The sequence below is a fragment of the Rana temporaria genome, chromosome 9 (assembly GCF_905171775.1).
Source record: "Rana temporaria chromosome 9, aRanTem1.1, whole genome shotgun sequence".
NCBI lineage: Eukaryota > Metazoa > Chordata > Amphibia > Anura > Ranidae > Rana > Rana temporaria.
The window spans coordinates 57,880,229-57,902,534 of NC_053497.1; the positions used below are offsets into that span (position 1 = coordinate 57,880,229).

The 22,306-nt window shown below is 44.1% G+C and overlaps 1 protein-coding gene across 3 annotated transcripts in view; it reads right to left on the reverse strand.

The window, feature by feature from the left end:
- Positions 1-22,306, reverse strand: part of DMPK (DM1 protein kinase) — a 69,485-nt gene that overhangs the window by 6,471 nt on the left and 40,708 nt on the right. For all 3 annotated transcript variants that reach the window (XM_040323564.1, XM_040323565.1, XM_040323566.1), the window contains exons 4-13: positions 17,130-17,213; positions 16,935-17,030; positions 15,595-15,743; positions 15,409-15,502; positions 13,365-13,565; positions 10,082-10,345; positions 7,222-7,298; positions 7,008-7,113; positions 4,488-4,612; positions 824-927 (exon numbers count right to left, since the gene is read on the reverse strand). In XM_040323564.1, coding sequence (XP_040179498.1) covers positions 824-927; positions 4,488-4,612; positions 7,008-7,113; positions 7,222-7,298; positions 10,082-10,345; positions 13,365-13,565; positions 15,409-15,502; positions 15,595-15,743; positions 16,935-17,030; positions 17,130-17,213 — 1,300 coding nt within the window. The remainder of the gene's footprint in view (positions 1-823; positions 928-4,487; positions 4,613-7,007; positions 7,114-7,221; positions 7,299-10,081; positions 10,346-13,364; positions 13,566-15,408; positions 15,503-15,594; positions 15,744-16,934; positions 17,031-17,129; positions 17,214-22,306) is intronic.

The window sequence follows — 22,306 nt, forward strand, 5'->3', positions numbered from 1 at the left end:
TGAAAAAAGGGTGGAGGAGAGACATCAAAGAAACTCTGTTAATGGAACAGAGAGGATGCTAGTGATAACAAGAGAAGCAAAGAGACAGATCTAGACAGAAGAAGAGAAAGTGGAAAAGATAGACAGATAAGGCATAGAAAAAAAACAAATTGCAGTGCAGCAGTGATAGAGCTTTATGCATTAAGTATGAGACAAGGCTTTCACCTACAGAACCATTGTATGCTTAGCAAGCAAGTCAATGATAGATGGCATAATAACAGTTAAAAACGTGTTTCTTTATTTAAAGGGGTTGTAAAGGTAAAAAATGTTTTCCTAAATACCTTTACGTTAGTGCAGTCCTCCTTCACTTACCTCATCCTTCCATTTTGCTTTTAAATGTCCTTATTTCTTCTGAGAAATCTTCACTTCCTGTTCTTCTATCTGTAACTCCACACAGTAATACGAGGCTTTCTCCCTGGTGTGGAGTGTTGTGCTTGCCCCCTCCCTTGGACTACAGGATAGTCAGGACACTTTTTACGTTGCAGATAGAGAAGGAGCTGTGTGTTAGTGGGCGTCCTGACTCTCCCGTAGTCCAAGGGAGGGGGCGAACACAACACTCCACACCAGGGAGAAAGCCTTGCATTACTGTGTGGAGTTGCAGACAGAAGAACAGGAAGTGAGGATTTCTCAGAAGAAATAAGGACATTTAAAATCAAAATCGAAGGATGAGGTAAGTGAAGGAGGACTGCACTAAGGTAAAGGAAGCTATTTAGGAAAAAAATTGTACCTTTACAACCCCTTTAAGTGCATATGTGTCTGTAGGGACATGGGGGTCTGTTCTTACCTCTCTCCTCGTCCTGTGGTACCTCTCTATCTCTTAATTGCTGCTCTAATGAGAGTATTTTACTCTGAAGTTCAGAGTTCAGCTGGTCGGCTTCATAAAGGCGACTGTGGAGGGAAATATGGGTATACTTTAATAAATTCTCACAAATAGCATTACAAAGTGCAAGGAACCAATTACATCACTCATTGCCCAGACAGAGCCAACAATGCAATGACCATTTATACAATGAGTCAAACTATAGATTTGGCTGCCAGAGCTGCCAACAATTTCCTGTCCACTCCTGTTGCCATACGCAGAGGCATGTGGCAGGGCTGTTCCCTTTATCCAGGCTTTTTTGTATTGGCAAAGGAGTCCCTGGCAACTCTAATTTGTGCCAACCACCCACATATCCATGGTTTGCGGGTGAAGACAATGGAGGACAAGTTATCATTATATGCTGATGATGCATTCCTGTATTTTAAAGTGGATGTAAACCCAAAGAAAAAAAAGAACCCTGTAAGACAAAGGCATAATGAGCTAGTATGCACTGTATACTAGCTCATTATGAAATACTTACCTTAGATCGATGCTGTTGCAGTGGCCCCGCACACCGCTGTGACCGGCAACATTTCTACCAGAGTTAGTTATTTCTGGGCTCGCGGGCTCTGGTGCTGTGATTGGCCAGAGCCGCGATGACGTCACTCCCGCACATGCACGCGGGAGCGGTCGGTCACGGCACGGTTGCTAAAGAAACGGCAGTAGTGAGCCATTTCATTAGTGCCCATGCGCCGATGACCTTGGCGCAAGCGTATATGCTAATTATCTCCTAAACTATGCAGGTTTAGAAGATATTTTCAGTACCTACAGGTAAGCCTTATTATAGGCTTACCTGTAGGTACAAGTGGTGTAACAGGGTTTACAACCCCTTTAATGATACTAAGTCCTTCCTGGCCACCACTCTGCAAACCTTGGGTGATTTGGGGTAAAAATAAAGGTGTTCAAACCTGTTATTTTTCCCATAAACAATTTTGCACGTTAGTTGGCAACTACTACCCCCCTGCAATGTGTTCAACAGTTTAAGTACTTGGGAATCCACATTTCCATAGAACTTAAGTCCTTCCTGGAATTCAATATTACTCTACTGATTGTTCAACTTAATGCCAAATGTGAGACCTGGCCTGCTCTCCCTCTATCGTTGGTAGGAGAGGTTTATTAAACCATTTGACTCCAAGGCCAATTTTGACACTTCTCACATACATGTACAGTGCATCCGGAAAGAATGACGTAGTATGCGTTGTTCCGCCTAATACTCCATAATGACAACGTGAAAGAAGTTTGTTTGAAATCTTTGCAAACTTATAAAAAAAAAAAAGGAAAAATAAAATAACCTTTGAGATGTTTCTTCAACTTGATTGGAGTCCACCTGTAGTAAATTCAGTTGATTGGGCATGATTTGGAAAGGCGCACATCTGTCCATATAAGGTGCCACAGTTAACAGTGCATGTCAGAGCACAAACCAAGCCACGAAGTCCAAGGAATTGTCTATAGACCTCCGAGACAGGATTGTATTGAGGCACAGATCTAGGGAAGGGTACCGAAACATTTCTGCATCATTGAAGGTCCCAATGAGCACAGTGGCCTCCATCATCCGTAAATGGAAGACATTTGGAACCATCAGGACTCTTCCTAGAGCGGGCCGCCTGGCCAAACTGAGCGATCGGGGGAGAAGGGTTTTAGTCAGGGAGGTGACCAAGAATCTGATGGTCACTCTGACAGAGCTCCAGCGTTTCTCTGTGAAGAGAGGATAACCTTCCAGAAAAGTAAAAGGAACGTAACAGCCTGCATGGAGTTTGCCAAAAGGCACCTGAAGGACTCTCAGACCATAAGAAACAAAATTCTCTGGTCTGATGAAACAAAGATTGAACTCTTGGCCTGAATAACAAGTGTCATGTCTGGAGGAAACCAGGCACCGCTCATCACCTGGCCAATACCATTCCTACAGTGAAGCATGGTGGTGGCAGCATCATGCTGTGGGGATGTTTTTCAGCATCAGGAACCAGGAGACTAGTCAGGATGGAGGGAAAGATGAATTTAGCAATGTACAGAGACATCCTTGATGAAAACCTGCTCTAGAGTGCTCTGGACCTCAGACTAGGGCGGGGATTCATCTTCCAATAGGACAATGACCCTAAGCACACAGCCAAGATAACAAATAATTGTCTACGAGACAACACTATGAATGTCCTTGAGTAGCCCAGCCAGAGCCCAGGCTTGAACCCGATTGAACATCTCTTGAGAGATCTGAAAATGGCTGTGCACTGACGCTCCCCATCCAGCCTGAGGGAGCTTGAGAGGTCCTGCAAAGAACAATGGGAGAAACTGCCCAAAAACAGGTGTGCCAAGCTTCAAGCATCCTACTCAAAAAGACTTGAGGCATTATGGGGTATTGTTTGTAGAAATTTGAGGAAAAAAAACGAATTTAATCCATAATAACATTGAATAACATAACAAAATTTGGAAAAAGTAAAGCAATGTGAATACTTTCCGGATGCACTGTATAAATCTAGAATTCTTTAGCCTGCTGTCAGCTGAATGTGAGTCAAAGGAGTGCAGAACTAAGGGCACTCCTGTGATCCACAGGAGAAGTATGGCCAAAAGAGCCACACGTCTTATGTACTAGTTGACAGGGCCGGATTTACTCTCCCTGCCGCCCCAAGGCCAGGTTCCGCAATGCACCCCCCTCCCCGCCAACCGAACCACCCACCCCCCAAATCAACGGAGAATGGCAACCGGATGGCAAGGGCGGCACAGTTAGTTCTAATAGTTTTTATTTTGTAGCTTGTCGTTTACTTTTTTTATTTCTGTATAATTTTCTTATTATTTTTAATATTGTTTTTCTTATTCTTTACTTTTTAATTACTTTTTTTATTTTAATAATTTCATTATTTCTTATTTTTTTATCAATTTTTTTTTTCACTTGGCAATAAAGTTATCACACAGGAGAAAACATTTCCCTGTGTGATAGCAATTGGAGGTGACAGGTTCTCTTTATTGACCCTGTCACCTCCAAAACAGGAGTCCTAGCACTGTGCTAGAACTCCTGTCACAGCTCACCCCTCTCATTGTGTACATCGGTGGCAAGGACAGACTCAAGAGACAGACTCAGCAGCCTCGGGAGGACGGAGTCCCGAAGACAGAGCCAGTAGAGAGAGGTATGTGGGGGGACGGGGACGGCAGCACACATCGCCGCAATCACTTAAGGAGCAAGCGGATTCCAGAAAGCAACTTGCCGCCCTTAATTGGCCGTGGGGGGACTCAATGCCGCTGCCGCCCCTCTGCGCCCTGCTGCCCCGAGGCCTAGCCTCGGTGGCCTTGTGGGAAATCCGGGCCTGCTAGTTGACATATACAGTATGAGCTGAGGCTGCCTGGCAAAATATGATAAAATATAGTCTGCCTGTATAGATTCTGCCTGACCACCCCTGTTATTCCCCTCCCTCACCTTTTCCCTATCCCCCTCCAGAATTTTTTAGACAGTTCCAGGGCACTGTAAAATATATTTACTGTCATTTTAACTTGAGGGCTGGGTAATACTGATGGGTAAGTACGATCGTGGGCTTATCAATTTGTGAACAACCTAATAAACAAACTGCACATGCATTCTAACAAATATAGAAAAGTCTCTCACCTGGCCAGGCTCTGATTGGCTGTTTGAAGAAGGTTAATTTCAGTGGTCAAAGCCTCACGTGCTTCAATCTCACTTTGCAAAGCACTACGTAGATCAGACAGTAGTGAGGGGTCCACATAAGAGTCCTGGAATTATGGATTAAGATTAGGGCTATCCATATTATTAAAACAAAACAGAAATTCCTGTAAACCCTGACCTGTGTATCAAAGACAATTGCCTTTCTTTCACCTTTATTACGCTTTGTTGCATCTAAATACTGCAGATCTATCTGCATTCCAGCAGCTGGCATTTGTCAGGGTGGGTTTACTAATACTGACAACAGTAAGACCCCTTTCACACTGGGGCCACAGGCCGCGTTCGCAGTAAAGCGCTGCTCGTTTTAGCGGCACTTTACCACTGTTTAAGCGACGCTTTAAACCCCAAAGAAGGCGCTTCCGAAGCACTTTCCAGGTGCTTCCGAAGCGCTGTCCATTCATTCCAATAGGCAGGCTTCCAACGTGCCCCAAAGATGCTGCTTGCATGACTTTTCAAAACGTTCCGCAAGCGCACCGCCCGAGTGTGAAAAGTTACACTTGAATGAATGAGAGGCGCTTAGCACAGGCTACTTACAGCACTAAAGCACCTGAAAACAGCCCAAGTGTGAAAGGGGTCTAAACCATGTTAATAATGTGTTTAGAGATGGCCACTTTGTAGTCTCCTTGGGAAGCCTATGTGACAGGATGACAATGGGAAAGTGTAACTGGCACAGAGCCTTGCCAAGGACCTTCAAGGCAGGATCACCAGATATTATTTTAAAGAAAAATGTAAAATATAAAAAAAAAAAAATGTAAAAGAAAAATGTAAGTGGTTATACAGCCTAAACATTTTGTTACCTTAATGCATTCCTTGTTTTGGCATCAGTATGGGCACCTCATCCCCCACTCCCTTTACCTACCTGACCCTTCATTCTATCCACCGTTGTGCCCTTCTGCAGCTCTCCCCTCAATTACGGGCCTCACAGGGTTTTTTAAGGCGAACAGCTCCTGCTGCTGTCAAAGCCGGTGATGAGGGAGTGGAGGGGACAAAGCCTTAAAGGAACACTAAAGGTTTGTTTTTTTATTAGATCAATAGATTGCTGTAAGCTAGAGCATTTAAATATCACTTACCTTGTTTTTCCTTTTGACCTCCAAAATACAGTAATCCAGGTTTGAAAATGCCATTTCCTGTCTCTCCTCTTCTTGCTTTCCACCAGCACCTGAGACGTTTTGCATGGTGGAAAGCAGAATGTGCTCACCCCCTCCCTATGACTACAGCCCTGCGTGAAGATGCTCTCTTATCCCTCACAGGCATGGAGGCTAAGCCTAATGGGAACTGTAGTTCCCATTAGGTCGTGATGTAGCAAGAATGAATGCGCACCGCAAACCAGGAAGTCAGTGAGAATAATGATTCAGGAGTGATGGAGGTGAATAAAACAGCTCGATTACAACAGGTATCAAACTAGTTATAATGCAAAACATTACTTTTTACTTTATCAGCTACTGTCAGACTTTAATTTAAGAGGAAAATATTTTTGTCTTTACAACCCCTTTAAGCCCTGTACACACGGGCCAGAATCTCGTCAGGAAAAAAACATTGTTTTTCCTGACGAGATTCTTGGCAAGAATCTCTTGCCGCCTGAGTTTACAGACACTTCTTTCAAAAGAACCGCCTATGCGTTTTTCAGTACGTTTTCAGTTTTGCAGAAACACACTACAGTCCCTTTTAACATGGTTTCCCATGGGTCACATTCACATCTGTAAGTATTTTTGGAAAGGTTTTGGGACTTTTTTTGCTGCAGCAGGTTGCGTTTTTGGTTTCATAGACTTCAATGGAATTGCAGCGGAAATGCATCACAAACACAGTGCTTGCGTTTTTGAAAGACAACAGACATCTCCCGGTCCCCGCTCTGTAACGAGCGATCGCGTGTGCCCGGCGGCGATCACGCCCGCCGGGCACACGCACGGGAGTCGGGGGCGCGCGCGTCCCTAGTGGCCTGCGCGGGAGCCGACGTTATATTACGTGCTCTCTGCGGCTGGTCGGCATGTGGTTAAAGCCAGAAGGTTGGAATGTTAAGAGCCGGTTCACACTGGGGCGGCACGACTTCGGGGGCAACTCGGCAAGGCGTCCTAAAGACGACTTCAGAGGCGACTTCCAAAATGACTTCTGTATAGAAGTCAATGCAAGTCGCCCCCGAAGTCGTACAAGAACCTTTTTCTCAGTCGGAGAGACTTGCGTCGCTCCTATTAGAACGGTTCTATTTAATAGAATGGGACGCGACTTGTCAGGCGGCTGAGTCGCCTGACGAGTCGCCCCTGTAGGAACCGGCTCTTAATGAAAATAGTTTTGAGGCATGTCTGTAATTTATTTATTTTTCACAATTAAAAAATGTAATGAACATTTCCCAAGGGTGGGGATTCCATACTTTTTGCCATACTTTGTTGTTTATTTATAAACTAGTTGTTTATTACATGTTTTAATATAGCAGATTATGAAAAGACTTACCAAGTCATCTCTACGGTTTATTTTCTGATGGTCTGATGATGTTGATACTGATTTGCATTCACAGATGTTTTTCATGTTTCCCCAAACATGTTCCCTGTTGTCCTCCCTAAAAATAACAGATGTAATATGTATCCAGCATGATACGTCTATTTTTACTGGCATGCATAAATGTGTGAAGGGATCTTCTCATCTATATTTGAATGGCTGTGCTCACCTGAATGTAAAGGAGTAACCGACAAATGGGAGGTTGACTCCGAGAGGGGAGCTGTCCCCAACATCCGAGATTGTCTCCTGAAAACACAAGAAGTGTCGTTATAGAGATTATGTTATAAATGACCTATACTTGATATACATAGCTAATAGGGAATAACATTTTTGTTTAAAAAAAAAGGTATGTAATATAAAATTGCCCCACAAGCTATTTTGTAATTTAATATTAAAACAATAGTTCCATTTCAATCTGTGTCCAATGTAATTTTCTAAAACCATCAAAACATTCAATGCAATATGGCAACCTGGAGGTGTTCTGTACAAAGTTGGCTTACAGAAAACTGGCATACAGGGGCGGACTGACAACTCATGGGGCCACGGGCAATAGGAGATTATGGGGCCCCCAGGCAATAGATTATGGGGCCACACAGTGTATACACACACACACAGTATGCATACATAATATACACACACTGCGCCGGATTCAGATAGATTCGTCTATCTATCTACCGGCGTAACGTATCTCCGATACGTTACGCCGCTGTAACTTTGGGCGCAAGTTCTGTATTCAGAAAGAACTTGCGCCCTCAGTAACGGCGGCGTAACGTATGTGTTGCGGCGTAAGGCCGCCTAATTCAAATGGGGATGTTGGGGGCGTGTTGTATTTAAATTTAACTTGACCCCGCGTTTTTGACGTTTTTTTTGAACGGCCGTAAAATATCCCAGTGTGCATTGCGCCAAATTACGTCGCAAGGACGTATTGGATTCGACGTGAACGTAAATGACGTACAGCCGTATTCGCTAACGACTTACGCAAACGACGTAAAAATTTCAAAAATTGGCGCGGGAACGACGGCCATACTTAACATTAGCTACGCCTCATATAGCAGGGGTAACTATACGCTGAAAAAAGCCGAACGTAAACAACGTAAAAATAAATGCGCCGGCGGGACGTACGTTTCTGAATCGCCGTATCTACCTAATTAGCATATTCCTCGCGTAAACATACGGAAAGCGCCACCTAGCGGCCAGCCTGAAAATGCAGCCTAAGATACAACGGTGTAAGACACTTACACCTGCCGGATCTTAGGGAGATCTATGCGTAACTGATTCTCTGAATCAGGCGCATAGATACGACCGAGCGCACTCAGAGATACGACGGCGTATCAGGAGATACGCCGTCGTATCTTGTCTCTGAATCTGGCCCACAGTATACACACACACACACACACACACACACACAGTATGCATACATAGTATACACACACACAGTATACATACACACACTGAGAAGGTACTGGAGGGGCGGGGCAGCTATAATCTTGGGATTTTTATACCAAAAGAATGTCGGTAAGGAACATTTTACTGAGGCTGGCAACACTGATGGGGCCCCCTGGTGGCATGGGGCCCTCGGGCAGTGCCCGAGTGCACGGATGGTCAGTCCGCCCCTGCTGGCATAAATTTAAATTTGCTGTTTGTGTGATTGGCTCATTGATTTTCTCAGCTGTCTGAACTAAGATATAATTTAAAATTGTAGGGGTCCTCTGCAAAGGAATTTCATTTTGGTGCGATACTCCCCAGAGACAAATTAGAAGTGATACAAACACTGCCACTTTCCTCATTAGAACACTAAAAGCGCACCAGGTAGTTATAATTAGTACAGACCCTAAGAAATCAGTCTTGCAAGGGCATAGTGGAACAAACAGTTTGTTCTTCAGAACATAAAAGGGTAGGGATCTGCCAAAAATGTTGTTAAAATCTTTACTATGTACATAAATCATAGAGAGGGGGCTTGTGTTTTTTTTTTTTTTTTCAACAACATGTAGTTATACTTAAAAAAATAAAATAATGGTCTTCAACCAGTGGTGGATCATAATAATCAACTATTATGATCCACCACTGGTTGAAGACCATTATCTATTTGTTTTTAATTATTATTATAACTCCACTTTTGTGGCTGCCCAGGGCTCAGGATTCCAGAAGGCGGATCTATCGCAGCGGAGTCTGCCAGCTTCTGCCAGCTCAGCGGGAGATCTCTCCGTGGATCTCTGCTGAGTCGGCGGATGACAAGTCCCTCTTTGCTCACTGGGTGGGGAGGGGCTTGTCCAGCGCGGCTGTCTCCTATGGAAAGATCTGATGAAAACGGACAGCATGTCCGTTTTCATCAGATCTCACCCGATCCGATCTGCCATGGACGGGTGGCGACTTATCGCTGATTTTAGTGGATCAGGTGGGCTGTCACCGCTGACATCCGACGCTCCATAGAGAAGAATGGAGCGGCGTTCAGGTCCACCGAAAAAACTGACAGGCGGACCTAAACAGCCCAACCGTGTGAAATGGGCCATTCTTCTCTATGGAGCGTCGGATGTCATCGGTGACATGTCCGCTGACATCCGACCCTATCCGATAAAATCAGACGGATGGTGATACGTCGCCATCCGTCCATGGCGGATCGGATTGGGCAAGATCTGATGAAAACGGACATGCTGTCTGTTTTCATCAGATTTCTCCATGGGAGACAGCGGCGCTGGACAAGCTCCTCCCCACTCAGTGAGCAGAGAGGGACCTGTCATCCGTCGGCTCAGCGGAGATCCACGGAGAGACTCCGCCCAGTGTGAAAGGGGCCTTACATCTCCAGTCCTGCTGTATACACAATAAAATAACACAAATGAAAAAAGCAGTAAGATCTTTTCTAGTGGAGATAGAACCTCAGATATAGAGTTTGTGCAGCCTGACTCCCCAGGCAGTATAAGACTCCAGTGGAACATTTAAACCGACACACTTTATGTATTACTTTCAGTACAGCTCAGGGTGGACTGACCCTTTAAATTGATCAGAGAGTAATAAGTCATACCCATACTTACGCCTCCACCGCTGATCATTTCTGAAAGCCGATCTTCTACAATGTCAAAATTGGAGGTGTCTGTGGCTCCCACTGACTCAGGGATAAAGGGGGGCATGCAGTCCCTAAGACCCCCCCAGTCAATTTCAGCAAAAAGTGGATGCATCTGGAAATCCTGGAGTCCACCAATGCCCAAACGGTTCTCCCGCTCACAGATGAGAGATGAGATGAAGTTTAAAGCCTCAGGTGGTATACCATTGGCTGAGGCGGGAAAGTTAAAGTGCTCCTGAGACGGAAAAAAAACAAAACGTGATTTTTTCATGAAATCCTCTCCTTCTGTTTTGTTTCAAAGACATCAGTAGGAATATCATCTGTCACTATCTGTAAACAGAAGTAATAAATTCTTGACTTGCCATGGGCAAAATGTAATGTTCCTGGCTGATTACCTCTGCTGTGGTTTCCGGTATATTGCAATCTCATTGCCCAATTTGACAGATTTGATATAAACTGACCATATAGTGATAAAAGAGTGCTATCTAATAAAAGAAAAATCATTTGTAAAGGTCCTTTAAACTCAAACTTCATACCAGTGACACAATCACAATGTCTGACCTGGATTTGCTTGAGTACACTAGGTCACACCATATGAAAAATCCTTTGGGGCAGATCCACAAAGATCCGTGACTTACTTGTCCTCGGTTTGAATCCTGAAAAAATTTCCGCCGTAAGTCACGGCAGCGTAGTCTATCTCTGGCGGCGTAACGAATGAACTGCGCATGCGCCGTCCCTAAATTTCCCGCCGTGCATTGCGCTAAATGACGTCGCAAGGACGTAATTTTTTTTAACATAAACGTGAATTACGTCCATCCCGATTCACGAACGACTTACACAAAAAAAAAGAAAATTCAAAATAAACGCGGGAACGACGGCCATACTTAACATGGCAAGTCTAACTATACGCGACGAAATACCAGCTTTAACTATACGCCGGAAAAAGCCGACTAGAGACGACGTAAGAGAATGCGACGGCCACGCGTACGTTCGTGGATCGTCGGAAATAGCTAATTTGCATACCCGACGTGGAAAACGATGTGAACGCCACCCAGCGGACGCCGAAGTATTGCATCTTAGATCCGAAGGCGTACGAAGCCGTACGCCTGTCAGATCTAACCCAGATGCCGTCGTATCTTGGTTTGAGGATTCAAACCAAAGATACGACGCTGGAAATTTGAAAGTACGCCGGCGTATCAGTAGATACGCCGGCGTACTTCCTTTGTGGATCTACCCCTTTGTCTATTGCCGATCAGTGATCTGGTGACACCCAGCACCAAATCTCTGATTCTATAGGCCAGGGATTCCCAACTCCATCTATTAACATTTCTCTACATACTCTTAAATTCTGACCAGCAGAGCGAAATCCAACTATTCACACAGCAGAGGAACATCTAGGTATTTTAAGCCCCACTCACACTTGCGAATGGGGCACTTTACAATTAGATGCAGGAGACCCAGTGGAGGTTCACGCAATTAGCTGCAGGTGGGAAGTTCCATTCAAAACAAGAGGGGGCTGACAGCCCCCACAGCTATTCGTGGCCACTCCCATGTTATTGTTCAAGCAGGGATTACCTGTGATCATTCGCAGGTTAGGGGCCTTTCACACGGACGCATAGAATGGTGCTTTTAGCTGCGGATTTTACCGCAGCTAGAAGCACACAATGTTTTCCTATGACATCATTCACACACTACGGTTACCTGCGGTTTTGTTCCCCGCGGTTTTGTGCGGATAGAAAAAATAGAACTGGATGCGTCCTGCTGGGAAATCCCGCAGCTATCGGCACATAACCGCAGCGCACTATGTCAGCTGCGTTTGGTATGAATCTTGAGGGGGAACTCCACGCCAAATTTCAAATAAAAAAACAGCATGGGTTCCCACTACAGGAGCATACCAGGCCCTTGGATCTGCTATGGATTTTAAGTAGACACCCTGTATGCCGAAAAAACAGCGTGGGGTTCCCCCCAAAATTCATACCAGACCCGTATCCGAGCAGCAGCCCGGCCGGTCAGGAAAAGGGTGGGGACGAGCGAGCGCCCCCCCCCCCCTCCTTAACCGTGCCAGGCCGCATGCCCTCAACATGGGGGGGTAGGTGCTTTGATGGCTCAATTTTCAAGTATGAATGGGGCCTAACGAGCTGCTATGGTGAAAAATAACAAACAATATACCAAGGTGTTAAACCTTATTGGCCAGTAGTGACTGAAGTAGTCTCAATAGTCTTGCTGCTGTAGAAATCAACTTAAGGGTAGAAGAAATCAAAAGGTAACACACAAAACAGCTCAAGGACCTTGAGGGTATATATGGTGTCCTAATAAAACAACCTAGATGATGGTGCTGATGTCTTTATACATTTACTTGGCTGTGAGTGCCAATTGTGGACTAATTCCAATGCCACACATAATGCGGTAGTGTTAAATTACAATGCCTTTAAAAAGTATTCATACCCCTTGAAATTTTCGACATTTTGTCAGGTTACACCCAAAAACGTAAATGTATTTTATTGGGATTTTATGTGACAGACCAACACAAAGTGGCACATAATTGTGAAGTGTGAAGTCTTGCCACAGATTCTCAATTAGATTTAGGTCTGGACTTTGACTGGGCCATTCTGCAAAGTATTGACTCGGGGGGGGGGGGGGGCGATTACAAATGCAAGCCGCACTTTTGAGATATTTATTTGTAAAAGAAACATTTATCATTTTCCTTCCACTTCACAATGTCCCACTTTGTGTTGGTCTATCACATAAAATCCCAATAAAATACATTTACATTTTTGGTTGTAACATGACAAAATGTGGAACATTTCAAGGGATGTGAATACTTTTTCAAGGCATTGTAATGTGCCACTCATATTAAATCTAATGAAAAACCATTCAAGGTTTTCCCGACGAGAGAACCGACTGCACCATACCAAATGACTGCACCATATGTCATTTTTAATTTAATCCATAGTTCCACTTTAACAAAATGGTAATTTATCTTGTTACATTTCCTTCTCTCTATGATAATAACTATCATCGACAATCTCTGCATCAACAGAATGGCAGAGACCATGTCCTAGTCTACCTAAGTGCTAGAAGAGGAAGTAAAAAAAATGAATCAGATCCTGTCTGTGCTTCCAAGAAAAAAGAATGGAGACATTTTCACAGCAAGTTGTTATCTGCCAGTTCCCACTAATCGAAATAGATGCACGTCTTTTGTGATTTAAGGTACTAAGAAGAGAAAAAATAGATAATAGGACATTTTTACTTACTTTATAATGAAGAATCTTTCCAAATGTTTCCACCACAGACTCAGCATAAAAAGGAGGGTGCCCGAAGAACATTTCGTAGGCACAAGCCCCTATTGACCACCAGTCACATTCCGTGCCATAACATACATGATGGTCTTCAAGGGCAACAAGGATTTCAGGGGAAAGGTAGTCAGGGGTTCCCACTGCAACAGAACAGGATACCTTAGAGAAAAGAGAAAATGTTTTAGTTAAACACAACGAAAAAAGAGGAAAGGTCTGGTGTCCCCAGTAACACACTTCCATCCCTGTCACATATAGTCAAAACAAAAGCATTCGCCCCGGGACTTTAAATGAAGTGGGTAACGTTTCTGCCAGTAAAAGACAACAGTAATTGTATAGTATATAATTTATTCAAGTAAAATTGTTTACATATGTAAAGAAAAATTGTTACATACATATGTAGTGCTACCCCCGGAGGAGCCGCTGGTTAGATTTGGGACGGCATAATTATGTTACCTCTGTGATGTGTCTAGGGGTGATGATGATGGTGAGAGCAGTGATGGAATGTCCAGACAGTTAGTTGACGTTTTCAATGCTCTTATTTCTGGTCCAACATGAGGTAGATAGAATAGGTTGGTGAAAAAGAATAAACTTTGCAGATTCAGGCTATGGATAGAAGAAGCAGTACTGCCTTCAATGATTATGCTTGTCTCGTCGCCACTACAGCCGGAGTGGGTAAAGTGCCTCTGGACAGGCCCCTCTCACCGGCCTGGCAGCCAGAGCGCCACTTAGAACTTCTGGGAAGGAACAGGTCTCTACCACAGACCTGGCTCTATTAGAATTTAGGACTTGTAAAGAGACCTCTGCCACAGGCCTAGTACTCGACAACATGAATAGTAGAGCGAATCCTTCCAGTTGATAATTAGCCTGAATCTCACCTCAGACCGACTCCCCATCGAACAGCACAACTTTCTTGGGATCTTCTTGATGAGGGGTGGGGAACCCAGTAAGTCACTGGGGTCCCGTTGCAGCATCAGTTGCTCCGGGCCATGAGGGCCCAGAGTCAGGAACTCCACGTAGCACGTGCGCCCTGGCCTGGTAGGCTATATCCCCGGGCCCATGATTTGCACACACCCTAAAGGTGGGTGCCACACCTGGAACCAGGAACCCGCGAAGAACCCCACAAAATGGCGTCTGCCACAGAAATACCCTCCCCAGCATGCCCCGCGAGGGAAACACTCCTCTAATTGGCTGCTGGGGAAAAGGCGCCTCCGCCTGGACCCCTTTGGCGCCACCTACCTCCCAGAGATGGAACTGCATCTCTGGAGCACAGAATGACCCACAGGACAGTTCAGGGCTGGCAACAGCCAAATTTAAACAAATCAAACATGGATGAGAGCAAATAAGTCTCTCATCCCACTAAATTTGACATAGCACCTGTACTGAAAAGTACACAGGCGCTACACATAGATAACGCCAACAATTGCCAATTGAAACGATACATAAACAATAAATATTAGTACACAAGTATAATAGTGGACAGAGTACACGGGCATCGTACTACCTGACTAGCCTAGTTTCGCAAGATCCAGTTGTTGGTGTTATCTATGTATGTAACAATTTTACTTGAATAAATTATATACTATACAATTACTCTTATCTTTTACTGGCGGAAACGTTACCCACTTCATTTAAAGTCCCGGGGCGAATCCTTTTGTTTTGACTATAGTTAAACACAACAACCAATGTACAAGGTTAAAGAGAGAAGCACAATCAAGAGCATAGGTCTCCAAACTTTCTAAATAAAGGGCCAGATTTCTTTCCTTAAAGCTTTAGGGGGGGCCAGACTATGGCCTGTGAAGGTAGATAATGCCACATCGATGGCATCATTGGTATCAGTGGGAGAATCTGAGCCCCATCATTGGTGTCATGGGGAAGAATGATGGCCCATTATTGGTGTCTGTGGGAGGACTAGTATCCTAAGGGCCACACAGAGGCAAGTAAAGGGCCACATCCGGCCCCAGGGCTGCAGTTTGGAGACCACTGATCTAGAGGAAAGACTTACTGTGCCATCGTCTCTGAGCTTCAAACATGAACCAAAGTCTCCAAGATGGATGTGACCTGATCGGTTTAAAAGCATGTTGTCTGGTTTGATATCCCTACAGAAGATAGAAGCATAAATACAGGGAAATAGAGAAGCAACTCAAGAAACAATATTATGGCCCTCAGCTTTCACCAGCGATTAACTCACCTGTGTATGTAGCCCAGAGTGTGGACAGAATGGACAGCCATTATCATTTCAGCCAGGTAAAAGATCGCCATTTGGGGAGGGAATCCATCTGGGAACTTACTGAGGAGGGACAACAGGTCACCCCCCACATAGTAATCCATCACGACGTACTAAGAAGGAAACAGAAAGCCTTATTGGAGCCATGTTCATGTGAACAGTGATGTATTTGCTGTTTATTTGAATAAAAGAAAACCTGGACGTTTTTTTGGAGTGCGGCTATCCATCTTTCATCTACTTTTCATGCTTGCCTAGTGCACTGCCAGCACCCTTGGTATCCTGTTCTACACGTGTGACCATATAGTAGACCCACCTGGAGCGGTGACTCTCTTTCTTGAACAGTGTACTCGGTGAACTCTAGTTTGTGTGCCCCTCTGGACCTTATTTATGAAAGTATTTGAAATAAGAACTGTCTGTGTTTTACCACAGCAATGCCAGATTTAAAATGTTATTTTTTAACTGGTATTCAGGCTGCACACATGGCTGCCAGCCTGCCTCCCCTGTGTATCCATCACTCTCAGTGCCATCATGGGGCCCCCAATTTCGGGGCAGCGTGGGCTCAAGGACCAGCTGCTTGGTAGAAAGTGCAGGGGCCCCCCATAGAGCTGGGGCCCATGGGCAGTGCCCAGGTGTGCCCTCTCATTAAGACAGCCCTGGCGATCAGTGCTATAAAAATGCACTGATTACTGTAAAAATTACACTGGCAGTGAAGGGGTTAACCTGTAGGGGCACTAAAGGGGGGTTAAGTGTGTCCTAGGGAGTGATTCTGTCAGGGGGTGTGGCTACGAGTGACATGTCACTGATCGCTGCTCCCGATGAGAGGGAGAATTCGATCAGTGACATGTCACTAGGAAGAATGGGGAGCTGTTGTGTTTACACTGACATCTCCCCGTTCTTCAGCTCAGGGACACGATCGCGGGACACCGGCGGACATCAAGTCCGCGGATAACGACAGCCAGTGGGGGGCAGCTGCAACATCAGATCAATGCTACAGCAGAGTGGTAAGTATGTTGTTTTACTATGCCCACACTTATCCTTTAAATGGCTGCATTTTACCACAAACAAAGAATATTAATCCCATTATAAAGACATTGGTCTTCATATTGCAGCTCTTATGGGAAAAGCACAATTGTTGGTCGAAGTCAACATCACATTCTCTTTTCATTCTACTATGAGAGAATGAAAAAAATAATTTTATTGGCTGCTATGATGCAAAAAATGTGTTTTTCTTTCTAGGTTGATAGGTTGACTCAATCTCAATAGCCTTGTTTTACTGTTTTAATTGGCAGGTGGAAGTAACTTACAAGATAATTGTCATCCTGAAAAGCAAAGTGCAACTGTGTTATCCACCTCTTATCTCCATTCACCAAAACGTCTCTTTCTTCTCTATAACAGGCAACCTGCACAGAATAAAACAGCACGTGATTTGCTTAGTTTACACCTTGGATCAGTTCTCTCTCCCCCGCTACACCATCCCTCTGTAAGTCCTCGAATCTCACATCTGATCTTTTCAGAAGGTCCCATTTGTTCATTATCTTCATGGCATAGACTTCAGCGTTACTTTTGTTGCGCACAACTGCAACCTGATGGAGACAGAAGAATACTTAATGAGTTCAGAGGTGAAGAACGAAGCTTCCTCTGCCAAATCTACCTCCCCTCCACCACCAACTATCCAGGCTTTTCTGGAGATCCTTGGGATTCAGTTACAGCAGAGTGCATGTAACAGTAGTACATAACTCAACTGAAGTGTATTAAAGCTTGACCCATCCAAATCCAGGCCAGACCTTTTTGTTATTGTTTTGAATAGATTGGACAAAATGTAGCACGTCTGTCAGGTTTTCAGTACTCTTATGCCTTGTACACACGATCGGTCTTCCCGGCGGTAAAAAGTTTGCAGGGAAAACCAAGGGCAAATTGACAGATCCCAAGAGGTATTGTAAGACTAACTGGTACAGGCATAACTCCCAGAGGTATGATGGGATTTGTAGTTTCACCACAGCTGGAGTGTCGAGGTTGCCTACTCCAGTCTAAACCTTCACTAAGGCTCCAAGCACACTGGCATACAAAACGTTGCTCCTACAGGAGTTTTGTGTTCTGCCTGTAGAAGAAACTCAATGTTATCCTATGTGTTCATGAACATAAGGACGATTACAGGTATATTTTGAGCTCAGCGTTTAGAGGCAGGAAAAAAAAACCTTCTGATCCGTGTTTCTGGTTGGAGCTTACTGGCAGAAAAACGTAAAACTCTCCTAAACTCGTCTAAACTTTATATAAAAAATGCTCTATATGAGCGTTTTTTACTGCCAAGAGAACAGACAATTTTTTAAGCCCAGTTTTCAGGGAGCCAAACAGTAACAATAAAACCAAGGAGATTGAGAATGTGTTTACACTGATTTGACCAGATAGTCAGGTTTTCTTCCCTTGCTCAAAAATTTACTGATACTCTAATTGGCTTCCACCCCAACTGGCCTTAGAAAAGCCATGAACAATTCTGTCCACCATCTGACAGTCTGATGCAAGAATTAGGCCTCGTACACACGACGAGTTTCTCGGCAAAAACCAGCAAGAAACTTGCTGGGAGATATTTTTTTGCAGAGGAAACCAGTCGTGTGTACATTTTCATCTAGGAAACTGTCGAGAAACTTGACGAGTCAAAAAGAGAACATGTTCTCTATTTCCTTGACGGGAATGGAGAAAATTGGCTTGTCGAGTTTCTCGACAGCCTAACAAGGAACTCGACGAGGAAAACGATGTGTTTCGCCCGTCGAGTTCCTCAGTCGTGTGTACGAGGGCTTAAGGGTATCTAGGGCTACCTTTGTGGGTAATAAACAAATTTTTCCAATATGCTCTTTATTGTACAATATTTTTCAACTTGTTGGAAAGCTAGTAGTAGTTACATTCAGTTGAACTTGTTTTTTAATATTGATCAGGAACAACCACTATATTGCAGCTTTAACGTCTATATACCAGGTACTTGACAACAATTAACACCTTCAACTTAATCGATTGACATTAGTCCCAGGCTTAGGGCACCACCATGAGTGGTTTATGTAAATTAAAATAGGGCGTTTTCCCAAGGTTTCATATTTAGTCACTTTGTTAGATAATAGACCGAGTTGCTCATGTGGGTTTAAATACCTGGGGATGTTCCCAATATTCATTGGTACTGAGGAAGACACTTGGGTGACTGGTGAACCATTTTCAATATTACAGAACGTGTTTGATTGGATGTGACTAACTACATTTAGCTATCTTTATCCCTGCAATTTGACAACAATTCACACTTTTAGCTGTGTAACTCAAACAGTTAGCACATGCAGACTTCTCGGCACCATGTTGACTGGATTATGTTAATTAGAACAGGGTGTTTTCACAACTTTTCACACCTTCAGTCATGTTCTTTGATATTCAACATTTGCCTGACATTCCGTGACACCATAATGTTTGGATTAAGGTGACTGCTTTTCCCGTGTGAGTATAAAAGGTGGGTAATGTTTCTAACACTTACTTTAATTCATTTGTCACTTGGATGAGCTGTTGAAACATCATCAACATCACTAAACAAGTCGAGTCAAATGTGACTAACTACTACTAGCTATAGCGTGACTTGTATAGATAAAATCTTCACACACAACTTGTTGGAAGGTTCTGTGCTGCAGGGCTGCTGTTTCTTATCTTTTGTATTGATAAGACAGAAAGACTTACTATACTGAAAGGTTACTATCAGCTCAATCACCAGATATTACACAAGTCATTTCATGAATGGGGATGGGCTCATGTCATCCAGTCTCTTGTTTTTGGAAGACATATCACTTTCTGGCCACCATTATTCAGTGTGTGTGTTTGTGCAACTGCAGTAGGGATGGTAGACGGTAGACAGAACTTCTCCTGTTTCACGCCAACCGGAAAAATCACCCCGCGTCAACATGGACTCCCCCAGCCATTCTGGGTAAAACTATCACCCCTAGCACCAAAGTCAAAAGTCTCGGGAGTCATTTTCGATACCTACATGACAATGGATGCACAAATAGGGTCTGTAGTCAGCGGATCCCACCATCTGCTGTGCCTACTACGCAGACTCACGCCCTTTATCCCGAAAGAGGACATTGCAGTCGTGGGGGAAACAATCATCAATTCCAGACTCGACTACGCAAATGCCCTCTATCTAGGACTCCCCAAATACCAAATCACTCGTCTGCAAGTCGTTCAAAATACGGCCGCTCGACTAGTGACTGGAAAAAAAACATGAGAATCAATCTCACCTTCGCTGAGATCCCTTCATTGGTTGCCAGTAAAAGACAGAATCACTTTCAAGGCACTCTGCCTAATGCATAAGTGTATTCAAGGCAACGCCCCTCAATATCTATGCGAAAAAATTAAAGCCCATAACCCCAATCGCATTCTGCGATCCACCAATCAAAACCTACTCCAGATACCCAAAGCCAGATACAAGTCCAAAGGAGATCGAAGATTTGCAGTCCAGGGACCCCGTCTGTGGAATGCACTACCAACCACCATCCGACTGGAGTCGGACCACTTGGCCTTCAGGAGAAAGATTAAAACCCATCTCTTCTGAGGTCAAGGGGTTCCTTACCCATGGAATGGATACAGCGCCCAGAGGCGATTCAGTTCGCATGTGTTGCGCTTTACAAGTTTCTCACTCACTCACTCACCTTCAATTTGGGTAAAGTCTGCTAAGATAGGTTCAGTTTCCTCTGGAAACTGCTGAAAAATTTGTCATTGCTTTAGAATTCAATTAAAGTCATGCCGCATGCACACGATCGGAATTTCCGAAAACAAAACCATGGATTTTTTTCCGACGGAACGTTGGGTCAAACTTGTGTTGCATACACACGGTCACACAAATGTTGTCTGAAATTCCGAACGTCAAGAACGCGGTGACGTACAACACCATGACGAGCTGAGAAAAATTAAGTTCAATGATTCCGAGCATAAGTCTAATTTATTCTGCGCATGCGTAGGATTTTTGTGCGTCGGAAATTGCATACAGACGATCGGAACGTTTGTTGTCGGAACAATTGAGAACCAGCTCTCAAACATTTGTTGTCAGAAATTTCAACAGCAAATGTCCGATGGAGTGTACACACGGTCGGAATATCCAACCAAAAGCTTACATCGAACATTTGCTGTCGAAAATTTCCGATCGTGTGTACGCGGCATAAAAGCCATTTATTTGAGCATCTTTATTGAAATACCAATGAATTGCAAAGTACCTATTCTATTGAGGGGAAGAATATTGCAATCTATGCAGCAGAAAAAAGTATGGGGACAACTGCGCTAAGTTAAATGCTAAGGTTTGCAGTACTTACCGTTTTAGAGATAGATGTTCTCCGCCGCTTCCGGGTATGGTCTTCGTCACGAGTTGCCGAACGTCGGTGCGGCTCTATACGGCGCCTGCGCACCGACGTTCGGCTACTTTCGGAAACTGGTGACGCGCTGTATGCGACGGTCGGAAGGCTGTCAATCAAATAGGAACGCCCAGTCCCGCAGCCCATACCCGGAAGCCACGGAGAACATCTATCTCTAAAACGGTAAGTACTGCATTGATTTTAAACAAAACACCCGATTCTGCTTCCCGTAATTAGGCCCAATCTAATGTTAAAAATTGATTTTTTTGGGTGAACCTCCACTTTAAGTCTGCTATTTCACTTTATAAGTCAGAAAATTGTGTTCTGCATGACAATCTTGGCTTCACCTAATTGTTAAATATTAGACTTCTCTGGCTTTAATATACCATATATACTCGAGTATAAACCGACCCGAATATAAGCCGAGGCACCTAATTTTACCACAAAAAAATGGGAAAACCTATTGACTCGAGTATAAGCCTAGGGTGTCCATCTGCATGCCTCACTGTGCCCATGCCTCACTGTGCCCATGCCTCACTGTGCCCATTCCTCACTGTGTTCATGACTAGACTGACGTTTAACATAGGAGTCTATGAAAGGGGTGCCCGGCTTTGAAAAATCGGTCCTTCCCAGCCGTAGGTCCCACACACAACAAACTTGGCACACTTGTAAAGGAAGGGGCTACATGTGTGCCAAGTTTGGGGTCCTGGGGACCTACGGCTGGCCAGTACCGGGTCCCCAAAGTCCGGGAGATCAGGCGCAAAAAGGTGACTCGAGTATAAGACGAGGGGGGCATTTTCAGCACAAAAAAAATGTACTGAAAAACTTGGGTTATACTCGAGTATATACGGTAAGCCCCGACCACTTGCCACCCACTGTCTAATGCCCCAATGGTTAATAAAGGTGTAAGGTAGGGAGATGGTGGGTGCCATTGGCATTCAAAGTTAGAGGAGCTGATCACTTATTAACTAGTGATCGCAGGTTTAGCGGGTGCACAAAGGGAAGTTTTGATCGCAGACATTTCTTTGGTGCCTGTTCTCAGACAGGACTTTTATGTTTAAAAATTAAAACTTGTTGAAACTTTTGCTTTAAATATAGAAAGGCCCAAGGCATCCCTTGTGTAGTCTTTATGGAATTAAATTATTTGCTGTTCTTATCAGATAAAATGCAAATATTATGGAAATTTGGATTTACGCATTTGTTTTTTTTTTGAGCCAAAAGCATTTTGAGCTTGTGCCAAAATCCATAAAGCTTCTGGATAGTTGACTCTGATTTTACTACTCAGCTATAACAAGACAGGAATTAAT